The sequence below is a fragment of the Sus scrofa genome, chromosome 14, assembly GCF_000003025.6.
Source record: "Sus scrofa isolate TJ Tabasco breed Duroc chromosome 14, Sscrofa11.1, whole genome shotgun sequence".
NCBI lineage: Eukaryota > Metazoa > Chordata > Mammalia > Artiodactyla > Suidae > Sus > Sus scrofa.
Window position 1 is genome coordinate 140,532,872 of NC_010456.5, and position 17,547 is coordinate 140,550,418.

General features: G+C 63.4%; 1 protein-coding gene across 4 annotated transcripts in view; it reads right to left on the reverse strand.

Moving 5' to 3' along the window:
• Nucleotides 1-17,547, reverse strand: part of STK32C (serine/threonine kinase 32C) — an 83,630-nt gene that overhangs the window by 20,367 nt on the left and 45,716 nt on the right. For all 4 annotated transcript variants that reach the window (XM_021073875.1, XM_003483577.4, XM_021073874.1 and 1 more), the window contains exon 2: nt 15,313-15,368. Coding sequence is in view for 1 of the 4 variants with exons in the window: in XM_003483577.4 (XP_003483625.2) it covers nt 15,313-15,368 (56 nt within the window). In the remaining 3 variants the exon portion in view is untranslated. The remainder of the gene's footprint in view (nt 1-15,312; nt 15,369-17,547) is intronic.

Here is a 17,547-nt window from a genome sequence, read left to right on the forward strand (position 1 = left end):
GTGAAGGATCCGGCATCGCCCTGAGCAGTGGTGTAGGTCGCAGACGCGGCTCAGATCTGGTGTGGCTGTGGCTCTGGTGTAGGCCGGTGGCTACAGCTCCGATTCGACCCCTAGCCTGGGAACCTCCATATGCCTTGGGTGCGGCCCTAAAAAGCCAAACAAAATAAGTAAATAAAATAAAATAAAATGACATTCCTGGAATCAAGTGGGTCTAGGCATCTCCCCATAAGAATCTCTGACACAAGCAGTTTCATTGCACAGCTCCTTGGCCAACGACCATTTTGCCGAAGAAGAGAAAACAATGAAAATAAAACAGACGTTGAAAGGGACTTAAGAAAACATGAAAATTAATAAAAATGTTTCAAGATTTTACTGTGGAATGAAAATACTGAAAGACGTCGACGCATTTAAATGTGTGTAGACTCAAGGTGACAGGTGTATCTGGTTACGTCTTGGAGAAAAGGGGGGCGACGCCCCTTCTCAGAGCCGACCGCGCACAACTCAGGGTCTACCTGACCTGAGCCGGAGGTCAGTTCCTCTCGCACTGAACAGCCCGCTCTCCGTCTCCTCCGACGTCCCCGGACATGAAGCGAACAGTGGGAGGTGCCGCTCTTTCTTTACTGACGCACGGAACTCGTCTAACTGGTACCCGCTGGGCCGCACCGAAATGCCCATCGCCTGACCAGACCTGGCGTGCCATGCCACCACCTAAGCCGGATCCCGGCCAAACACCGGCCTTCCGCCTATACCATGGGTCCCACCATCAGACAGCAAAAAGGTTTCATCTTCTCCGGGAAACGTAGACCACCGGGAATCACGTGACCACGGTTTTAGGGGAAGAGGAGGAGCTGGCGTCTCCTTTTCCCGCCAGTGTCTGACCCCGCAGGTCCGTTTGGGGAAGGCGGAATGAGACGGCGTTTCTAAATCAGCTACAGCATCGATAATTAATGCCTCCGAGACTGTGACTCACTCCCCGCCTTTTTACGTTTGCTGCAGTTTGGGAAACTTTGGGTTTGCCCGGGTAGGAGGGACAGCTGTGCCCGCGCGGGATCTGCCGCCTGACGTGTGGTTTCTTGCACTGAGTGATCTGCCTCTTACGGCACTGAAACCCCACTGCCGAAGCCCGTCGTCGACCAGGTATTTTATCCCTCACAGCCCATGAGATGGGCAGGGGAACTGCTTGGCACACGGATGTTTATGGAGAAAATAGCAGGCCCTCAGCCAGGTGTGACCGGAAACCAGGGCGGACTGTACAGACGAGGTGATGCGGGGCGAAGCTCGGGCCTGGGGCCGGCCTCCGGGCTTCCCGCCTGTGCACAAGGAAAGGCCCCTTCTTGGCCGGCCCAGGGACCTCAGGGACATCGAGAAGAGAGGAATTCATGCAAATTCAAGGGCACCGAAAGCACAGTCTGGTGACACATTGCCGATGTGGCCTTTTGGCCTCGAGAGCCTTTTAAAAGTCTAATCTGGAACTCCGTACAAAAGTTCCAGCAAAGTGGACTTGAAAGAACCCACATGGAGCTCCTGCCATGGCGCAGTGGGTTAAGAACCTGACTGCAGAGGTGCGGGTTCCAGCCCCGGCCTGGAGCAGTGGGTTAAAGGATCCAGCATAGGTCACTGCTAGGGCTCAGGTTCAAGCCCTGGCCAGGACACTTCCAAAGGCGGTGTGTGCGGCCCTCAAATTGTTTTAAAAAGAAGATCCTACGTGTTTGCTCTTTCTGTACTTCTGTCGGTAACAGGCGAGGTTAAACGAGACGAGACTTATTCTGCAAGCAAGTCAGCCTTTGAGTATCTTTAAGAGGAACGGGGTGACTGAGGCAGAACCGTTTCAGTGAAAGTACAGCCCGCCCTGTGGGTGTCGAGCTGCCACATCTCTGTCAGCAAGTAGCATTTCCAATCGCTCCACGCTTCAGACTTGGAATCACGAAATGTGAAAAACTGCCCTACCAGCTGAAGCATGGTATAAACATCAGAAAAGGCACCACAGATGACGCGTGGACAGCCGCCGTGCCCACGGTGGGGGCCGCTCAGAGACCCCAGTGCCCTCACCAGACACCCCCTCAGGCCAGGGCACCAGGGCACCCGGACTGCCAGCCCACCTGCGCCCGCCCTCCCAACGCCTCAGGGTGACCGACTCGGGACTCAGACCCAGGCTGGGAGTTCGCTCCAACCATTCCCCCCCTGCTTTGCTTCTGTTTCCATAGAAACGCCGCCTATAAACTCCGATGGCTCAGACCTCACTCACTTTGGTGGGGGCTCCACCCCCAGCGCCGCCTCCGAAAGTGACAAGGCTGTTAACGAAACCGACCTGCTCTCGGGACTCAGAATGGGTTTGCTGGCGCTCTGCTCCGGGCCGTGACACTTCCTGGGGACGGCAGGCCAGGCCGAGAGAATTCTGTGCAGACGCACCTGTTAAGACACTTCTCCTCATCCTTCAGCCCCCACCCCCGGGCCCCCTGCGGGCTCCGGGTACCTTCCCGGCTGCCACACTGTCCAGCCCCGGCAGAAACGGTCAGCCTTCGCCTCCTCCCTGGGTCTCTGTTTCCGGACGAGGCCCGGGTCATGGAGAACTCACACTCAGCCCGTGTGCACACTTTTCTCCTGCTCACCTGCCTCGAGTCACCTCACCGCTCAGTCCTGCTGAGAACCCGGAGAGGAGCCGCGAAACCGGCCTCCCCCGCAGCCCCCAGGAGCGCCCGCCCCAGTCAGCTTGCTTTCGGACTCGGCCCCAGCTGGTGGGAGACGGCACCTCCGCCGTCTGAAGCCCCTGGTCACGGGGCTTTGTCTTGGCCGCTCAGGACGCATCTTCCAAGGCAGCCTGGCCGCCAGAACACCTGCTCCCTCCAGGCGTCTGTGACAGGACGGCGGGCACCAGCCTCCGCCCGGCTGAATGCCCGCCCCCCCTCCCTCTGCAAGTGGCCCTCCCTCTGAAAGCCTGGCCTCCCGACCCCCTTCACCAGCATCCAGCCCAGGCCCAGGGTGGGCAGTGTGGTCCCAGGCTGGCCCCAGAGCGGCTCTCGGAGGCCCAGGGCTGGGACATCACAATTGTTTGGGCCGGTGCCGGGTCCCCCTTAGAGTCCAGCGCATCAAGCGCTCTCAGGGGCGGCTGGAAAGGGCTTTGGGCAGCCAGCGGCCCGGCTGGAAAAGCAGGACCAGACCCGGCCCTGCGGCTCCAATTCGCGGCGGTTTGAAGAGCCCGGGTTAGTTGAACGCTGTTGACGGGGTTTGCAGATTCAGGGATTCACCGCCAAGCGCGTGTTCTTTCCAAGTCATTTTTTTCTTCAGAAACCAAATGCCTGACCAGAGGTACAAAAGCCTCTGAAATATAATGAAACCACTTCCTGGTCCCGCCCGGCAGCCTCTGGACCCTGAGAGCCTGAGGCAGGGCCCCCGTCGGCAGGAGCTGGATAGCCCCCCGGGGGCAGAGGGCCACCTCACGCCCATCGTCCTTCCTGTTGGGTCGGTCCTGCCTCCCGGCCCCTTGCGTGCGTTTGAACAGCCCCAGAGGGCCTGGGATGGGCCCGCACAGCTGCGCGTGGTATCTGTGTGGGGTCCTGCCGAGCCCGGGTCCCGCTGTCTGTGGACACCGACCCCGGCCACCCCAGGCCGTTGAACAGTGCACGCGGATGGGCGGGCTGGACCCCCTCCCAGGCGGGGCTTCAGGAAACCACCCCTCTCCCTTCACAGTCGGGGGCACAAGCGGCAAAGCCACTGGGGCCTCGGACCCTCTGGGCTGAATCGTGAAGGAGGGTCTGAGCTCCTCAAAGACCACCCTCCTCCGTGAGGGGCGCCCTGAAGGAGAGGGGGAGGCCCGCCTGCCAGCCCAGCTCAGGTGAGCATGCAGCACCCCCACAGCAAACCCCCCAGGGCAGAGAAGACCCCCCCCCAGAGCCCAGCAGACACCTCAGGGTACAGCGGACCCTCTGAGCACAGCAGACGCTGTACTGTGGACCCCAGGCACCGTGGACCAGGCCCCCCAGCAAGCAGGCCCCGCCCCAGGCACCAAGGACCAGCCCCCCTGCAAGCAGGCCCCGCCCCAGGCACCGTGGACCGGCCCTCCAGCAAGCAGGCGCCGCCCCAGGCACCATGGACCAGGCTCCCCAGGAAGCAGGCACCGCCCCAGGCACCATGGACCACGCCCCCAGCACAGCAGGCCCCGCCCCAGGCACCAAGGACCAGGCGCCCCAGGAAGCAGGCCCACTCCCAAGCACCATGGACCAGGCCCCCTGCAAGCAGGCCCCACCCCAGGCACCGTGGACCAGGCCCCCAGGAAGCAGGAGCCGCCCCAGGCACGGTGGACCAGGCCCCCAGCACAGCAGGCCCCGCCCCAGGCACCGTGGACCAGGCCCCCCAGGAAGCAGCCTTGCACCCCTCCAGGCCCAGCACAGGGAGGCCCACAGCCCTGAGAGGCTGGGCCGGCAGCTCCCTCTTGGCGGTTTTGACGTCGCCCCCCACTCCGCGACAGCCGGCGTCCCCCGGGGTGCGTGTGCACACCAGGACACTGGAGGGCCTTAAACCCCGCAGGTCTTCCCAGGCTGCGGGTCTTACTCAGATTAGGGACATGGTGGGTGTGTGGTATTTTAATCGTAAGAAACATAAGGTATTTATAGCACAGAACACGACATTCCGAAAATCTTTCAGAGGATGTAGGAGCCTCGAAGAAACTTTGGCTTGAAGCAGGCTGCTCCGGGCCGTCCCCAGGCCCCGCCCTCACACCTCTGCGGGGACCCTCGCTCCCTTGGGCCAGCTGGAGAGGAGGCCGGGCCCTGGCCTGCGTCACCCCCCCCCCCCAAGCTCAGGGACCAGGGTTGAGGTCCCCAACCCAGGTCTCAGCCCCCAGCTTCAAGGCTGGCTGTGGAGTCAGAAGGAGGGGCAGGGGGACAGGTGTACAGGGACTGAAAGGTCCTGGACACATGCCTCAACGCAGGACTCGCTGCCCAGAGGGGGACCCCAGGAGGTCCCAGTTCCTCGTCAGCCCTAGGCGGCACTCGTCTCTGCAGAGGCTGGATGTCCACACACCTGGATACTACAGCGGGGCCTTCCCGGAGTCGGAAACCGGCAGCTTCACACCTGCCCTGGGCTGAGCTGTCAGGGCCTCATCTGTGCCACAGAGAACTTGGCCTTGGGGCCCTTTGTCCAGCTTGGAACCTGGATAGACGCTCAGAGCCCCCCAGCCCCCGAGGCCATGAGGGCCCCCTCCTGCAAGCGTCTGGCTGCCCCGACACTGGGACCCCCATCCAGACCCCACGGCCAGGAGAGCTGGGGCCGGTCCCCCGTGGCCTGTGCAGGAGGAGGAGGCCGTTTCCGCTCACCTGAGGCCGCCCCGCCACCAGCGGGCAACAGCCACAGCCCAGCTCCCCGGACCTGCCCGTGTCTCCAACAGACCAGCCCCCACGGAGCGGGGAGCCCGCCTGGTCTCCGGGCATCTCCGGGCGTCTCCGGGTGCCCAAGGCTGGCACAGAGTGACAACTACCCAGTAAGCGCCGGGAGCAGAAAGGCCCCAGCACCAGCCAGGGAACCTCCTTTCCAGGCCGAAGGAAAAGGTGTGACGGACCCCACCCCAGAGGCCCCCCAGGACGCTCGGCGAGCCCACCGCAGGCAGCGCGTGGCCACGCAGGCCCCTCATCTGCTGACAGGTCACGGGCCCGCTGTCTGCGTGCCAGGCAGGGGGCCCGGGGCCTTCCTTTGTCATCTCTCGCCCAGCACGCCTGGGGGCGGCCTCCTACAGCTCCAGCTGGCAGGTGAGGGGACAGGACCAGAGCACCCTGGGCCCCACGCAGCCCCATGCCAGCCAGCGGCAGGGCCCAGAGTCATGGCCAAAACTGAGACAGAGTCGCCTCTGCTTGCAGAGGCTCTGGATCCGCAGAATCCAAACAAGCAGTGGAAAACTACACCAACCTCAGAAAAGTCAGTAAAAACAGGTGGTTGTGAAATCATACGGAGAGCCTTCGCACAAGCAAACCAACCCCACTTTGAAGATTTAATGAAAGAGGGGTTCCCGTCGTGGCTCGGTGGTAACGAACCTGACTAGAATCCGTGAGGACTCGGGTGCGATCCCTGGCCTTGCTCGGTGGGTTAAGGATCTGGCGTTGCCGTGAGCTGTGGTGCGGGTCCAAGACGCCGCTCGGATCCTGCGTGGCTGTGGCTGTGGGGCAGGCCGGCAGCTGCAGCTCCGATTCGACCCCTAGCCTGGGAACCTCCACATGCTGTGGGCGCGGCCCTGAAAAAAAAAAAAAGATTTAATGAAAGAGAAAATGCTTTTATAAAAGCAAAATAAGTAAAATACAGCAACAAAACCCTCGTGAGGGAAAAGGTGACGCTCTCTGGAAGGGTGACACAGCGTCCCTTGGGCAGAGGGGAGGCACCACGGCCACCACGCAAACCCTTCCCACGCGGCTTCCTAACCTCAACACGTGGGTCCCAGTAAAAATACCACCAGGGGTTTTCCTAAGCTGACAGCTCGGTCATCCAGTTCACAGGGAAAGACAATCAGACAAAAATCACCCAGGGGGAAAAAACAAAAAAACCCAAAAACCTTCAAAGGAGCAAGGCTGGAACGTGAGCCCTGACGGGTACTAGAACACGTGACATAAACTTCCAGGAAAAAAGGTGTGGTCCTACAGCCGAACAGCAGGTGAGCCAGCAGAACAGACGAGAAAATCCAGGAATAGACCCAAGCGCACGGGGACATGTAGCGTGTGACAAAGGAGCGTCTCAAAGGCGTGCGGGAAACGGACTTTTCATGCAGTGAGTGGGGCTGGGGTGACGGAACAGACGAAAGAGACAAAACCTGGTCCACTCGTGACAGCAGAAACCAGAATAAATTCTGAATGCACGATGGTTTCAACCTGATTCAGGAAACACAGTCGTGGCGAAGGAAACAGGACGGTCCTTTGTGACTGAAAGGGGGACACGTCCCTGAGCCCCGGAACCTATAAGTGACAGGGAGAAAGACGACAGACGCGGCCACGGAAAAGTCAAAATGTTTTAAACGGGAAAACACAAACCAAGCTGAGAGACAGTCGATAGTCTGGGAAAAGTATCTGCAGCTTATTCAGGAATAAAAGGTTCACGTCTTTAACCTACAGCGAGGCTTTAAAAATAAGAAACCATCAGCCCAGGGGACACATGGGTGAAGGACACACAAATGGCCTCTAACAATTTCGGAAGATATTCAGACGAGTTTATCCAAAAAATTCCACGTAAAGCTCCAGGAGACACCGTTCCCTGCCTGTGGGGCTGGCAGAGACCCAGCCTTGGCAGCAGCCCCGTGCAGGCGCCGAGGGGGAGCCTGAGCCCCACGGAGGGAATGGTGCGTCTGCCAGCATCACACGTGCCCCCCCAGCCACGCAGCCCGCTTCTGGGAACCAACCCACAGATACAAAGATCCACTGGCTCCGTCGAGAGACGGATACCGCGGTCCCGCCTGTGATGGCCAGCGGGAAGCAGCCTGGCCCTGACCAGGAACACGTGCGGTCGCAGGACAACGATTCTGCATGCCCCCGTGCCAACCCTGGAACCTGCGAACGCGTCACCTCTTGTGGCAAAGGGGTCGTGCCAATGGGGCTGCGGGAAGGGTCTGGAGATGCAAGATTCTGGGTGATGGCAGGTGGCGCAGGGAACCCCAGGTCCCGGGACCGAGGGAGGCAGGAGGGCCAGAGTCAGAGAAGGGGTGTGACAAAGGATCAGACGTCTAGGAAGGCAGGGCCACTAGCCAGGGAACAGAGCCGCCCCTGGAAGCCGGCTTCTCCCCGAGCCCCCAGGATAGCCCGGCCCTGCCCTGCTGTGACCCCAGCCCAGGGCCGGCCGGTCTTGAGACTTCTGACTCCGCAACTGTCGGATGTCATTCCTGCCACGTCTGTGGCAGCCATGGAAGCTTGTGAGCACGCACGCCCGGTGGCATGGCGTGTGCGCAGCAGCCAAGGGCAGTGGCTGGCATTGGCTTTGCGGGTACAGCGTGACATCCAGAAATACCGTCAAGTCAAAGGCGGGGTGTGGGGAGAGTGAACGGTAGGTAACCGTGTCTTCAAGAGGCAGGGCACACGAATACCTTACCAAGGATTCGGGGACAAATAAACCAGTCTTTTTCAAAAGGGATGTTTACAGGAGCAAAGTGGAAACAGGACAGAAGGAACAGCAGCCGAGGCTAGACTTTCCTGAACGTACCTTTGCCTCAGAGACTGGATTCTGGCAGCGCTCAAGTATCTGTGGCAATCACTGCATTTTCCACAGAAGGCAGTCCCTGAACGCGGAGACCGAAGCTGAATATCCGGTTAATTGTGCGCCTGGGCCGCCAGCGCCCGGGGGCTCCGGCAGCCCCACTGTGCCTTTGGTCCCACGGGGACAGGCGGTCAGCTCAGCACAGGAAAACTCCAGACCCGGTGCCCCCATCACCTGTCTCCCAACCAACACACAATCACAACTAGAAGAAGCAACACGACCTTGAACAAGACTGCGCAATGTAGAGAACGATCCAGATTGAGCCTAAAAGGAGTTGAAATCCTGAAGAGGCCAATAAACAGGGAGTCTTTATTTTTTTAACGGCTGCATCCACAGCACACGGAAGTTGGGGACAGAAGAGGGGCCATGCGAGGAGACGGGGCTGGGACAGAAGCCAGAGCTGTGTGGCTGTGAGGGCAGCGCCTGGCGAGAAAATCTGGGTGTGGGTGTGAGCAGTGACCCCCAGCAGGCAGGCCAGCGGCCATGGGGCTTCTGCAGACGCTGCCGGCCATGGAAAATTTGGTGCCACCGCTAGCTTGCTTCAGCGAAGCTTCTCGAGGTCCCAATACCTCGCGCATGGTCACAGTCAAGGGTGGATGGGAACATGGCTCCTAGGCCTGATGTCTGCAGCCCGGCACACAAGCACGGGTTTCTAAAACCCAGAGTCGAGATCTGGCCCCTGGATGTCTCAGGAGAAGGGGCTTCGAGCCCAGTCAAGGAGCTGCACATTGATGGCAGGGCCAGAATGCAGCACTCGTCACCAGTGTAAACACCAAAGAGCACACGGAGCCAAGCACGGGCTGCAGGCAAAGCTGTCTCCAGCAGCCCCAGCAGTGGCTGCTGATGGCCAGACTCAGATCCCAGAACCCAAGGCTTCTGAGCGCTCGGCCACAGCTGCTCTCCCCCTGCAGCGTTTCCGCTGTAACGGAGGCACGGAACCCCAGAACGGCCCTCCTGTGTTAACTCAGCGAGGTGTCACGGCAACGCGCTGGGGGGCTGATCCTTTGCCATCCTGTGAGGCGTTGCCATAGCAACTGCAAGCACTGGCTTCTCGCTCAGCTGGCAGCAGAGGGAGGGAGGCCCGGGCAAGGTGGCATCCCTGCGGGCGGGCCTTGAAGACGGGGTCCACAGGAAAGAGGCGAGGCCAAGAGCCCCCGGTCTGTACTTGCTCCGCCTGCAACCACTGCCTGGCCCTCGGCCAAGTCTCCGACGCCCGCCTCAGGACCTGGGGTCAGGAGGTTCCTCGGGGCGGCTGGGAGCATCCTAGTTCTTTCCCCGCAAACCGGAGAAACACGACCGCATGTGCCTGGACTCTGGCTGCCTCATCCCGAGCTGGTCGGTGCCGTCCTCCCCCCAGTACCCGCTTGGCCAGCCCTTCCGCAGGAGCAGGAGGCTGGGGGAGCGTCTCACCCCTGGGCAGGGCCCAGGTGACCCCAAAAGGGTCCCCGGGCCTCTCAGCTGGAGAACAGCCCCCATCCTCGCCCTGGGTGTAGGAGGCCCGCCTACGCACACGGCAACGGCAGCAGCACCTGGGAGCCCCGTGTGGGCTCAGCCTGGCCTTTGTGCCGGTGTGGGGGGGGGTGTGCATGGGGCGTGGGGTGCAGGGGGAGGGGCAGGCCCCGCCAGTGGGGCAGAGTCCAGACCAGGCAGGGGGCCAGAGGGGCTGGGGTGCAGGTGGGGGCCTCTGGGACTTGGGAAAGGACCCCCAGCCCCAGCCCAGGTGACGGCCTTCCCTCCCTCCGCCATCTGGACATTCGTTCACTTCCCGACGCCCCTCTGACCGGTGGCCTGCCCACCGTCGGGGGCTCTGCAGATCCAGCCTCTGCTCCCAGACCGCATCACGGAAGCCCATCACCTGCAGCTTGAAGGCTACTTCGCCTCAAACACGCTGTTTAAGCCAGAAGCAGGCTCACCCACAGGCTGGCAAAGCCAGACCCCACCCTCCGCCCATGCCCACAGCCAGGGACCACCCACGTCCACGCCAGGCCACAGGCACAGCACCCCCCTCCGGCAGCCGAGGGGAGTGTGGTAGGTGGGGCGGAGCCACTTTCCAATAAACTGGAAAAGAGTTGGTAAATAAACCTATTCACAATAACAAAAGGATAAAATATAACAGCTTAACAGAAAACAACCGTAAGAGCAACGTATAATAAACACGACAGAGCCCGAAGGATGCCCAGGTGCGTGACATACCCACCTTCCTCCCGTTTAATCTGGAAGTGTCATTCCTACCCAAATTTCGGTGAGTTTATTTTTGATCTTGAAATTTATTCTGAAGTTCAACTGGAAAAATAAATACGTGAGAGCAGCTGACGGTTTGGAAGAGCGCAGGCGGGCGGCTGTCAAAGCTCTGAAGGCGCGTGGATCAGAGCAAAACCGAGCCCCTGGGTGAGGGCGGAGGCCAGGGGAGAGGAGGACAGGCGGGCAGATGGACGGAGGGGGCAGCCGGGCTTGCCGAGGGAAAACGTGACATTCTAAATGGAGTGAAGTCCTTTTCCAAAACAGAATATTTCCATTGTAAACAGAGGCCCAGGTGAGACAAAGCCCCGGGCCGCACGTGCAGATGGGATGGCCTGGGGTGGGGGGTCCAGGGCCGGGGGGAGGGGGGCGGGCGGCTGCGCTGGGGCACAGGCAGCAGGTTCTGTCTGGAAAGACCGGGCACTCGGTTCTTGCCTCCGCCCGCCGCCCACTCCAGGAAAAGGCAGGGAGCTGAAGACCTGCTCTGAGAGGGAGACGTCTCCCACGTCCCAAGTCACCAGGGCCCTGGGAGGGTGGCCTGGCCAGCAAAGGCTAGGTGACACGGCCCCCGCACAGCAGGTGGGCACAGACCAGGACAAGCCCGTGCGCAGGCGTGAGCCCCTCGGCCGAGCCTATCCCAGGTGGGTCCTGGGGGCCAAGCCCCAGCGCTGGGCTGCAAACACAGTTGATCCCTGGGGGTTGGGCCGGGTCCAGGCCCACCAACAGGTCCTACAATAATCCCGTGGGGCCTGCAGCTGGAATTCAGTTTCCTGGATGCAAAACCCGCCTGGCTGCTGGTGCCGGGGCAAGGCCTGGCTGCACAGACACACACGGATTTGGGCGTGGGGGTATATCTTAGGGCTGGACGACCCCCGATGCCTGCGGAAAAACTGATTTTTCTCTAAGTCTTGATCATCCCACCTGAATAATCTGCCTTGGAATAAACTGTGGCCCCATCGTCCAGCTGGACAGAGCTGGGGGGACCCAGGCAAAGCCACTGAGTGCAGGCTGCGTGCCGGGAGCCTGGACGAGGCCTGGAGGACCCACCGGGCCCGCCTAGGCTCCTTCCGCAGCCCCGCCACCGGCAGGGCCCCCCTAAGTCCCAGGGTCCCCAGGGCCAAGCACATGGAGGGCAGGGCGGGGCCGAGCAGAGGGACTGGGAGGGTGCCCACGTCAGGCTCGACCGGGCAGTAGCCAGGGTGACGAGTGCCCAGAGGGGGGACCGAAGTGAGGTCCAGGAAGGGGCCGAAGCTAGGACACAGCAGCTCAGGTGTGGCCAGAGCGAGGCCGAGACTGGACACGTCGAGGGTGGGGCTCGGCAGTGCTGCCCCCCCCGCCAGGGGAGCAGGAGCTGCTGTGGGGTTGGGGGCCCACATCCCCTGTCCCCATGTGGCCCCTGGGGTCAGCACGAGCACCCTGTGTGGAGGTGGCCCGGAAAGCCAAGGGTCCAGGCCCCGCCGAGCACCAGCTGCAGGCTGAGGACCAGCTGCGTCCACGGGCGCTGAGGGCCCGGGACCGGCGGAGGGGTGCTTGGTCCGGCGACAAGTGGGAGTGGGGGGCTTCTCGGAGCCAAGGATTGGGGAGCAGGGGCTGTGGACGGGGTGGCGTGGGGTCTCAACCCCAGCGGACCCCCAGCTGGAAGGAGGGGGAGGGCGTGTCTGGAAGGAATTCTGGGGCAGCCGGGTGGCACCCGGAGGGGAGGGTGTGGTCCTTTCGAGGAAGTGCCCAGGGCGGCAAGGAAGACCTGCCTTGGGGGGAGGGAAAGGCCCGGGGGCTCTGCTTGCAGGCGCCCCTCCCTCCCCCACAGAACCCCGGTCTGGGGCCGGAGCCCGGTGTTCCCGAACCAAGGAGAGACAGAGGCACAGGAAAGGCCTCTGGGAACTTGGGTTTTATGGAGCCAGACCCCGGACCGGGGGCAGAGGCGGGCACGGCCCACATGCCAGCCCCGGCGGCAGGGAGCGGGCACAGGCTGCGCCTGGAGCGGGCACAGGCCGGGGCTGGCGTCCCCACACGGACCCAGGGGCCAGCTGAGGTTCCCAAAGGCAGCCAGGCTTTGTGGGAAGTGGAGGAGGGGGCAGGAGGGGGAGGGGGAGGGCCAGGGGTGCCCACAACGCAGGCCGGCCCCGCTGACATCTCTGCTTCTGCGGAGAGGGTGGTCATCTGCCAAAAAGCTGCTGTGTTCACAGTTTACCCTCTTAATAACCTCTTCTTTGCAGTGGGGGTCCTCCCTCCGCAGACCCGATGGAGGTGGCAGCTGGCTGAGTCCAGCTGAGCTCAGACCCTGTGTCCCTCCCCAGGCTGGCTGGGAGGCCCCCAGAGGCAAAGGTCTGAGAGCTCCCCCCGCACCGGGCTCCCCTCTCCATGCACCCCGCCAATGCGCCCTGCCTTCGAACCCCCCCCCAGCCGCTGCTTCTGCTGGGGAAAGACCCCGCCAGCAACGCTCTGTGCAGGCGGTGAGCGCCAGGTGCGGGCTGCCTTGTAGCAGGGACTGTGGCCATGACAGCCACACCTACGGTGACTGCGGCTGGGAGGAGCACGTGCCTACGCCACCCCATCAGAGCTGCCCTGAGCCAGCTCAGGCTGGGCCGTGAGGACAGCAGGCTTATCTCCCCACTGTGGCATTCAGAGGGGTCATCCAGGGCTGAGCCAGGGACAGAGGGCCTGGGTGGAGAGACACCGTGAGCCCTGGCGGGATCCCAGCCCACCCGGCCACCTCGGGGGCCGGCCACCCCGCCCTCCCCCGCCCAGGTGACGTTAGCTCACATGTGTCCCTTTCTCAGTGCTCCTAAAGCGAGCGTCCATCACCCGCAGTCTGAGTTTCCAGGCACGACAGCGGGGATGCGCTTCGGGCCGCTGAGCTGTGCACTTAAAAACGGTTCAGGGGTAACCTTTATGCTGCGTGTCATTTACCGCCGAAAAAGCTGGCAAACACCATCTCTGGTCTGTTCCCAAGGCCAGTGCGGCCGGTCTGGATAATCCATCTCCGGGAGTCAGCGCCCCTGTGGGCACCGCCACGAGGGAAATGGCCCTCTCCCTGGGGACAGACTGCTCATGTCACACACACCAGCCATGGTGCCTCGCTCATGGGGAGGGCCGCTAAACGTCACAGCCGCTTGGCGAGAGCGGCCCCCAGCAGTTCCCAAAGCTGGGCTTCCCCGTGTGTCCAGGTGCCCCTGAGCCCGTGCACAGCCTCTGGAATGGGCCACGTGTAACAGGTGCGCGTGTGACCCAGCCGCGCGTCCGGGGGCTGCCTCCAGATCCTGTTCCCTGCCCTCCCCACTCAGCCGCAGGGAGGAGTGGAAAGACCAGAACCACGTCTTGCCCACGTTCTAAACACACCCCAGCACGGCAGCCCAGGACCCCGAGAGGCCTCACGAGGCCGCCCAATGAGGGAGCGGGAAGCCGCCCTCCGACTACGCCCCAACGTGCGCACGAAGATAAAACCCTGGCAGGAACCCACGCTTCCTCTGGTCACCCCTCTCGGCTCAGCCGCGTTTCTGGGGCCCTGCAGCCAGCTGGCTTTTCAAAGCCAAGAACCGGTGGGAGGAGCCAGAATCCTGGGCTCTGCAGAGCCTGCGGGGGAGGGGGGGGGCTGCCCAGCCGCAGGGGTGAGGAGCGAGGACCACCCCCAGGCAGGGGTGCAGGAGGCCCAGCCCGGGGGGTGGCGGCGATGGTGCCATGCACGCCCGCCTCGCTGCCCCAGCCTCCCTCCCACTTGTTGTGGGAACACCCGGCTGACCCCACCCCTCCCCAGTCTGGGCCCCGAGGGGAGGAGAGGGCCGCTTCCCCTAAGCAGCTCCCGCCCAGGCCTGCCCAACTCGCCTCCCACACCCCTGCGCCAATGGGCAAAGCCGGGCAGCAGCAGCCGTCTCAGGCACCCTCTCCAACCAGGGACCTTGGCCTTTGGACCCGCCATCTCAGCGCAATGGACAGAAAGCCCGGGTCCACTGGCTACTCCGGACACGGAGACGTTGAAAACACCCTCCCCCGATGCTAAGCCATCTCAGTGGATTCGTGCAAACGGGCTAGGCTGCTCAGGCTTCTAGTTACCCCAGGCCCGTAAGCTAAGGCAGCGCACACCCTGCTACAGCGAGAGGGAGGGACCCTCGCACTGAAGCCTGCACGGCCCGCTTGGCAGCACAGCCCTCCCGGAGAGGCTCACGGCGCGACGGCAGCTGGGCGGCCAGGGCCTGAGCAGCCGAGGCCTCCGAGCTGCAGAGAAACTTGTCTTCAGAAGTGATTCACTCACCACAGGCCCAGCAAGGCCAGTCCTGGGCGCCCCCTCGAGGTATAATTACCCCCGAGCTCCAGGCAGGACAAGGCAGCACTTCAGGGAGTTAGAACCGGCCAAGAGATGCTGAAGCCAAGTGAGGCACGGGCTCCGGTCAGGCCTCCTCAGGACAGAGCAGCCTCCACCCTCGGTGTCCCCCCGGCCACATGGCCTGCAGGAACCGGCAGGGCGAAGCCTGGCCTCGGCTCCAGCGGCACCCAGGACGTCCCGGGGTCACTGTGGCTCAAAGGCCGTGTATCAGCCGCACCACGGGGCAGCTTCTCCAATGCTCCCCTCTCAGACCTCGACAGGCTGGTCTCTAAGGAAAGCTGTTCGGCTGCAAGACGGGCCTCGGCAGGGAGGGAGTGGGTGTCCGGGCTGTGCCATCTGCAGCCTCAGCTCCCGGCGGAGCTACAAGACCCCAAAGACCTGGGCCAAGAGACCCCAACAGGGGTGAGCTCGGCTGGCAGCCACCCCGAAGCCCCCAGCCTCACAGGCAGGCTGGGCGGGAAGCACACCCACACCGGAGACCAGGGGCCGGCCTTTCCCCGGGGCGGGCCAGCCCTGCCCCACCGCCGCCTTACCTTGCCGAAGCTGCCCTTGCCGATGGCACGCAGGATCTGGAAGTGGTCCAAGTTCACTGCAGAGAAAACAGAGGATGCTGGGTGAGGTGGCGGAAAGGCCCCGTGCCCGCCCCAAGTCCCCGGCCGGAGCAGCTTCTCGAGTGCCCCCCACGCTGCAGAGAGCCCAGTGCTACAGGGAGGCCCACTGCAGGGACCCCCAATGGTTCAGGGAGCCCCCAGAATGGCATCCCCCAAACTGCCAGGTACCTCCAACACTGTGGAGAGCCCAACACTGCAGGGACCCCCAATGTCTCAGGGAGCCCCTGCAGCCCTCGGAAGATGGTCAGCATGGCGCTGGCTGGAGGCTGAGTTCAGGCTGGGGCGCCCCTCTTCCAAGGCCCCTGTGGGGCGAGGCCAGGCCGCAGCTGGGATATGATCGGACCAGACGGGCCCTGGAGCTGCTGAGCTCAGACCCAGGCACCCAGCAGCCCCCAGGATAGTGGCCCCCAACCCAGTGGGGACCCACAGAGAGGCCCGCAGGACCCTCAGAAACACCGCCCCTTCTGCTGAGTCTTGGGGGGCCGTGCCCTGCCCAGCCCCTGGCCCCCGGGGTTGTAACAAGCAGTCCACAGCTTGAGGAGAGCAATTCCAGGCCCCGCTCCCAAGGCCTCACTCCACAGAATCGGCCAGCGAGGCCCCGGGAGAGAGGTCGTGGAACCGTAGCTTCCTAACTGTTCCCCCCCCGCCAGGAGCCACCCCTGCGGCCCCAGCAGCCTGTCAGCAGCGTGCCCCCTGCAGAGGGAGGGGCGCGGACAGGTCCCCGGGGCCCCTCCTTTTTCACACCCGCCGCTCTCCTTAAAACGCATGTCCACACGCTTCTCCACCTCGTTCTGCTCAGCGCCCCCGCAGGAGCCGGTCTCTGCCCAGGGCCTCCAGGTCTCTACTCCAGGGCTGCCTGGAGGGTGGCCAAGAGTGGGGGGCCCGAGACAAACAGGTCCCCATGTCTCCAAAGAGCAACGGAGGCGGGGGTGCCTGAGCTGGCCCAGCCCCTGTGAGGGCAGCTCCAGGCCGCTCCCGCCATCACCTCCCCGTCCCCAGCGCCCACCCGGCTCAGCGGCTGCCTCCTTCCCCCGCTCTGACACGCAAGCACCGTGCTCCATGTGGTCCTGTGTGCCCACTGCACCCCAACACACTGAAAAGGACACAGCCCCCGAGAACAGCCAGGACGAGCCCAGGTCCGGCCCAGTGGGCCCTTCGGGGGCAGGGGAGCTTGCTGGGGTGCGCCCCCCACGGCCGCAGCAGCCCGCCCGATGCCACGTCCCAAGCAGGAGCACCCGGGGCCGTGAGTTAGCGGGCTGCTCAGCAAGAAAACCACGAATTCTGGACTTGAGTCCTTCCAGCAGAGGAAAGGTAGGAATGAACCTCATTAACAGAGGCCAGAAGCGCGGCCTGTCCGGCCCTGCGGGAGCGTATCTCCCGGCTGAATGGACGGGGCCGAGGGAGAGGCGTCCGGAAGCCTGCAGGCACCGAGCCCGGGCGGCGAGAGCACTGCACTGCGGGGAGCCCGGCCCGGCCGCCCTGCGGCCTCCCCGCCTGTGGTCTGCGCGAGGCACCCCCGCAGCCCTGTGGTTTTGAGCACAGCGATCCCCACTTCCTAAGACGCCGGCGGGGCGGCCGCAAGACGGGATCCCAGACAGTAGCCGTGGCCGGCGGTCAGGGAAGATGCAGGGGCGGAACCTGGCCTGGCCGCCAGCCACCTCGATAGCAGGGGGGGGCCCAGTGTCCAGGCCGGTGCGGGGCTGGGAAGGGAGCCGCGGCCAATGACCATGCAGAGGGTGGCGGCCCGGCCACAGTGACCCTGCTCCAAAGCTCGGCCCACCTGGACCCCTTCAAGTTGGCCTCGAGCCCGCGGCCAAGCAGGGTCTCTCCCCTCCAGCTCTCAGCCTCCTCTCCGTCGGTTCTGGATGGAGGCAGAACGAGGGGGGAGCCCACCGGCAGGGATCTGTCCAGACAGCGGCAGGTGCAGACAGCAGTGCTGCCACTGGGGGCTGTACAGACGGCCATGCACGCCGCACACAGCGCCGTCACCCGGGCGTCTGCCGGCTCCTGAAGGCGCACTGGCAGAGTCTGTCAAGTTCACCCAACCCCGAATCTGGGCGCCTCCCACCACCGAGGGAGGGGCTGAGGCTGTGGGGGGGGGCAGGGGGAGGTGTGTGGGAGGGGGGATGGGGGTCCCAGGGCAGAGGAGTCCGGGCA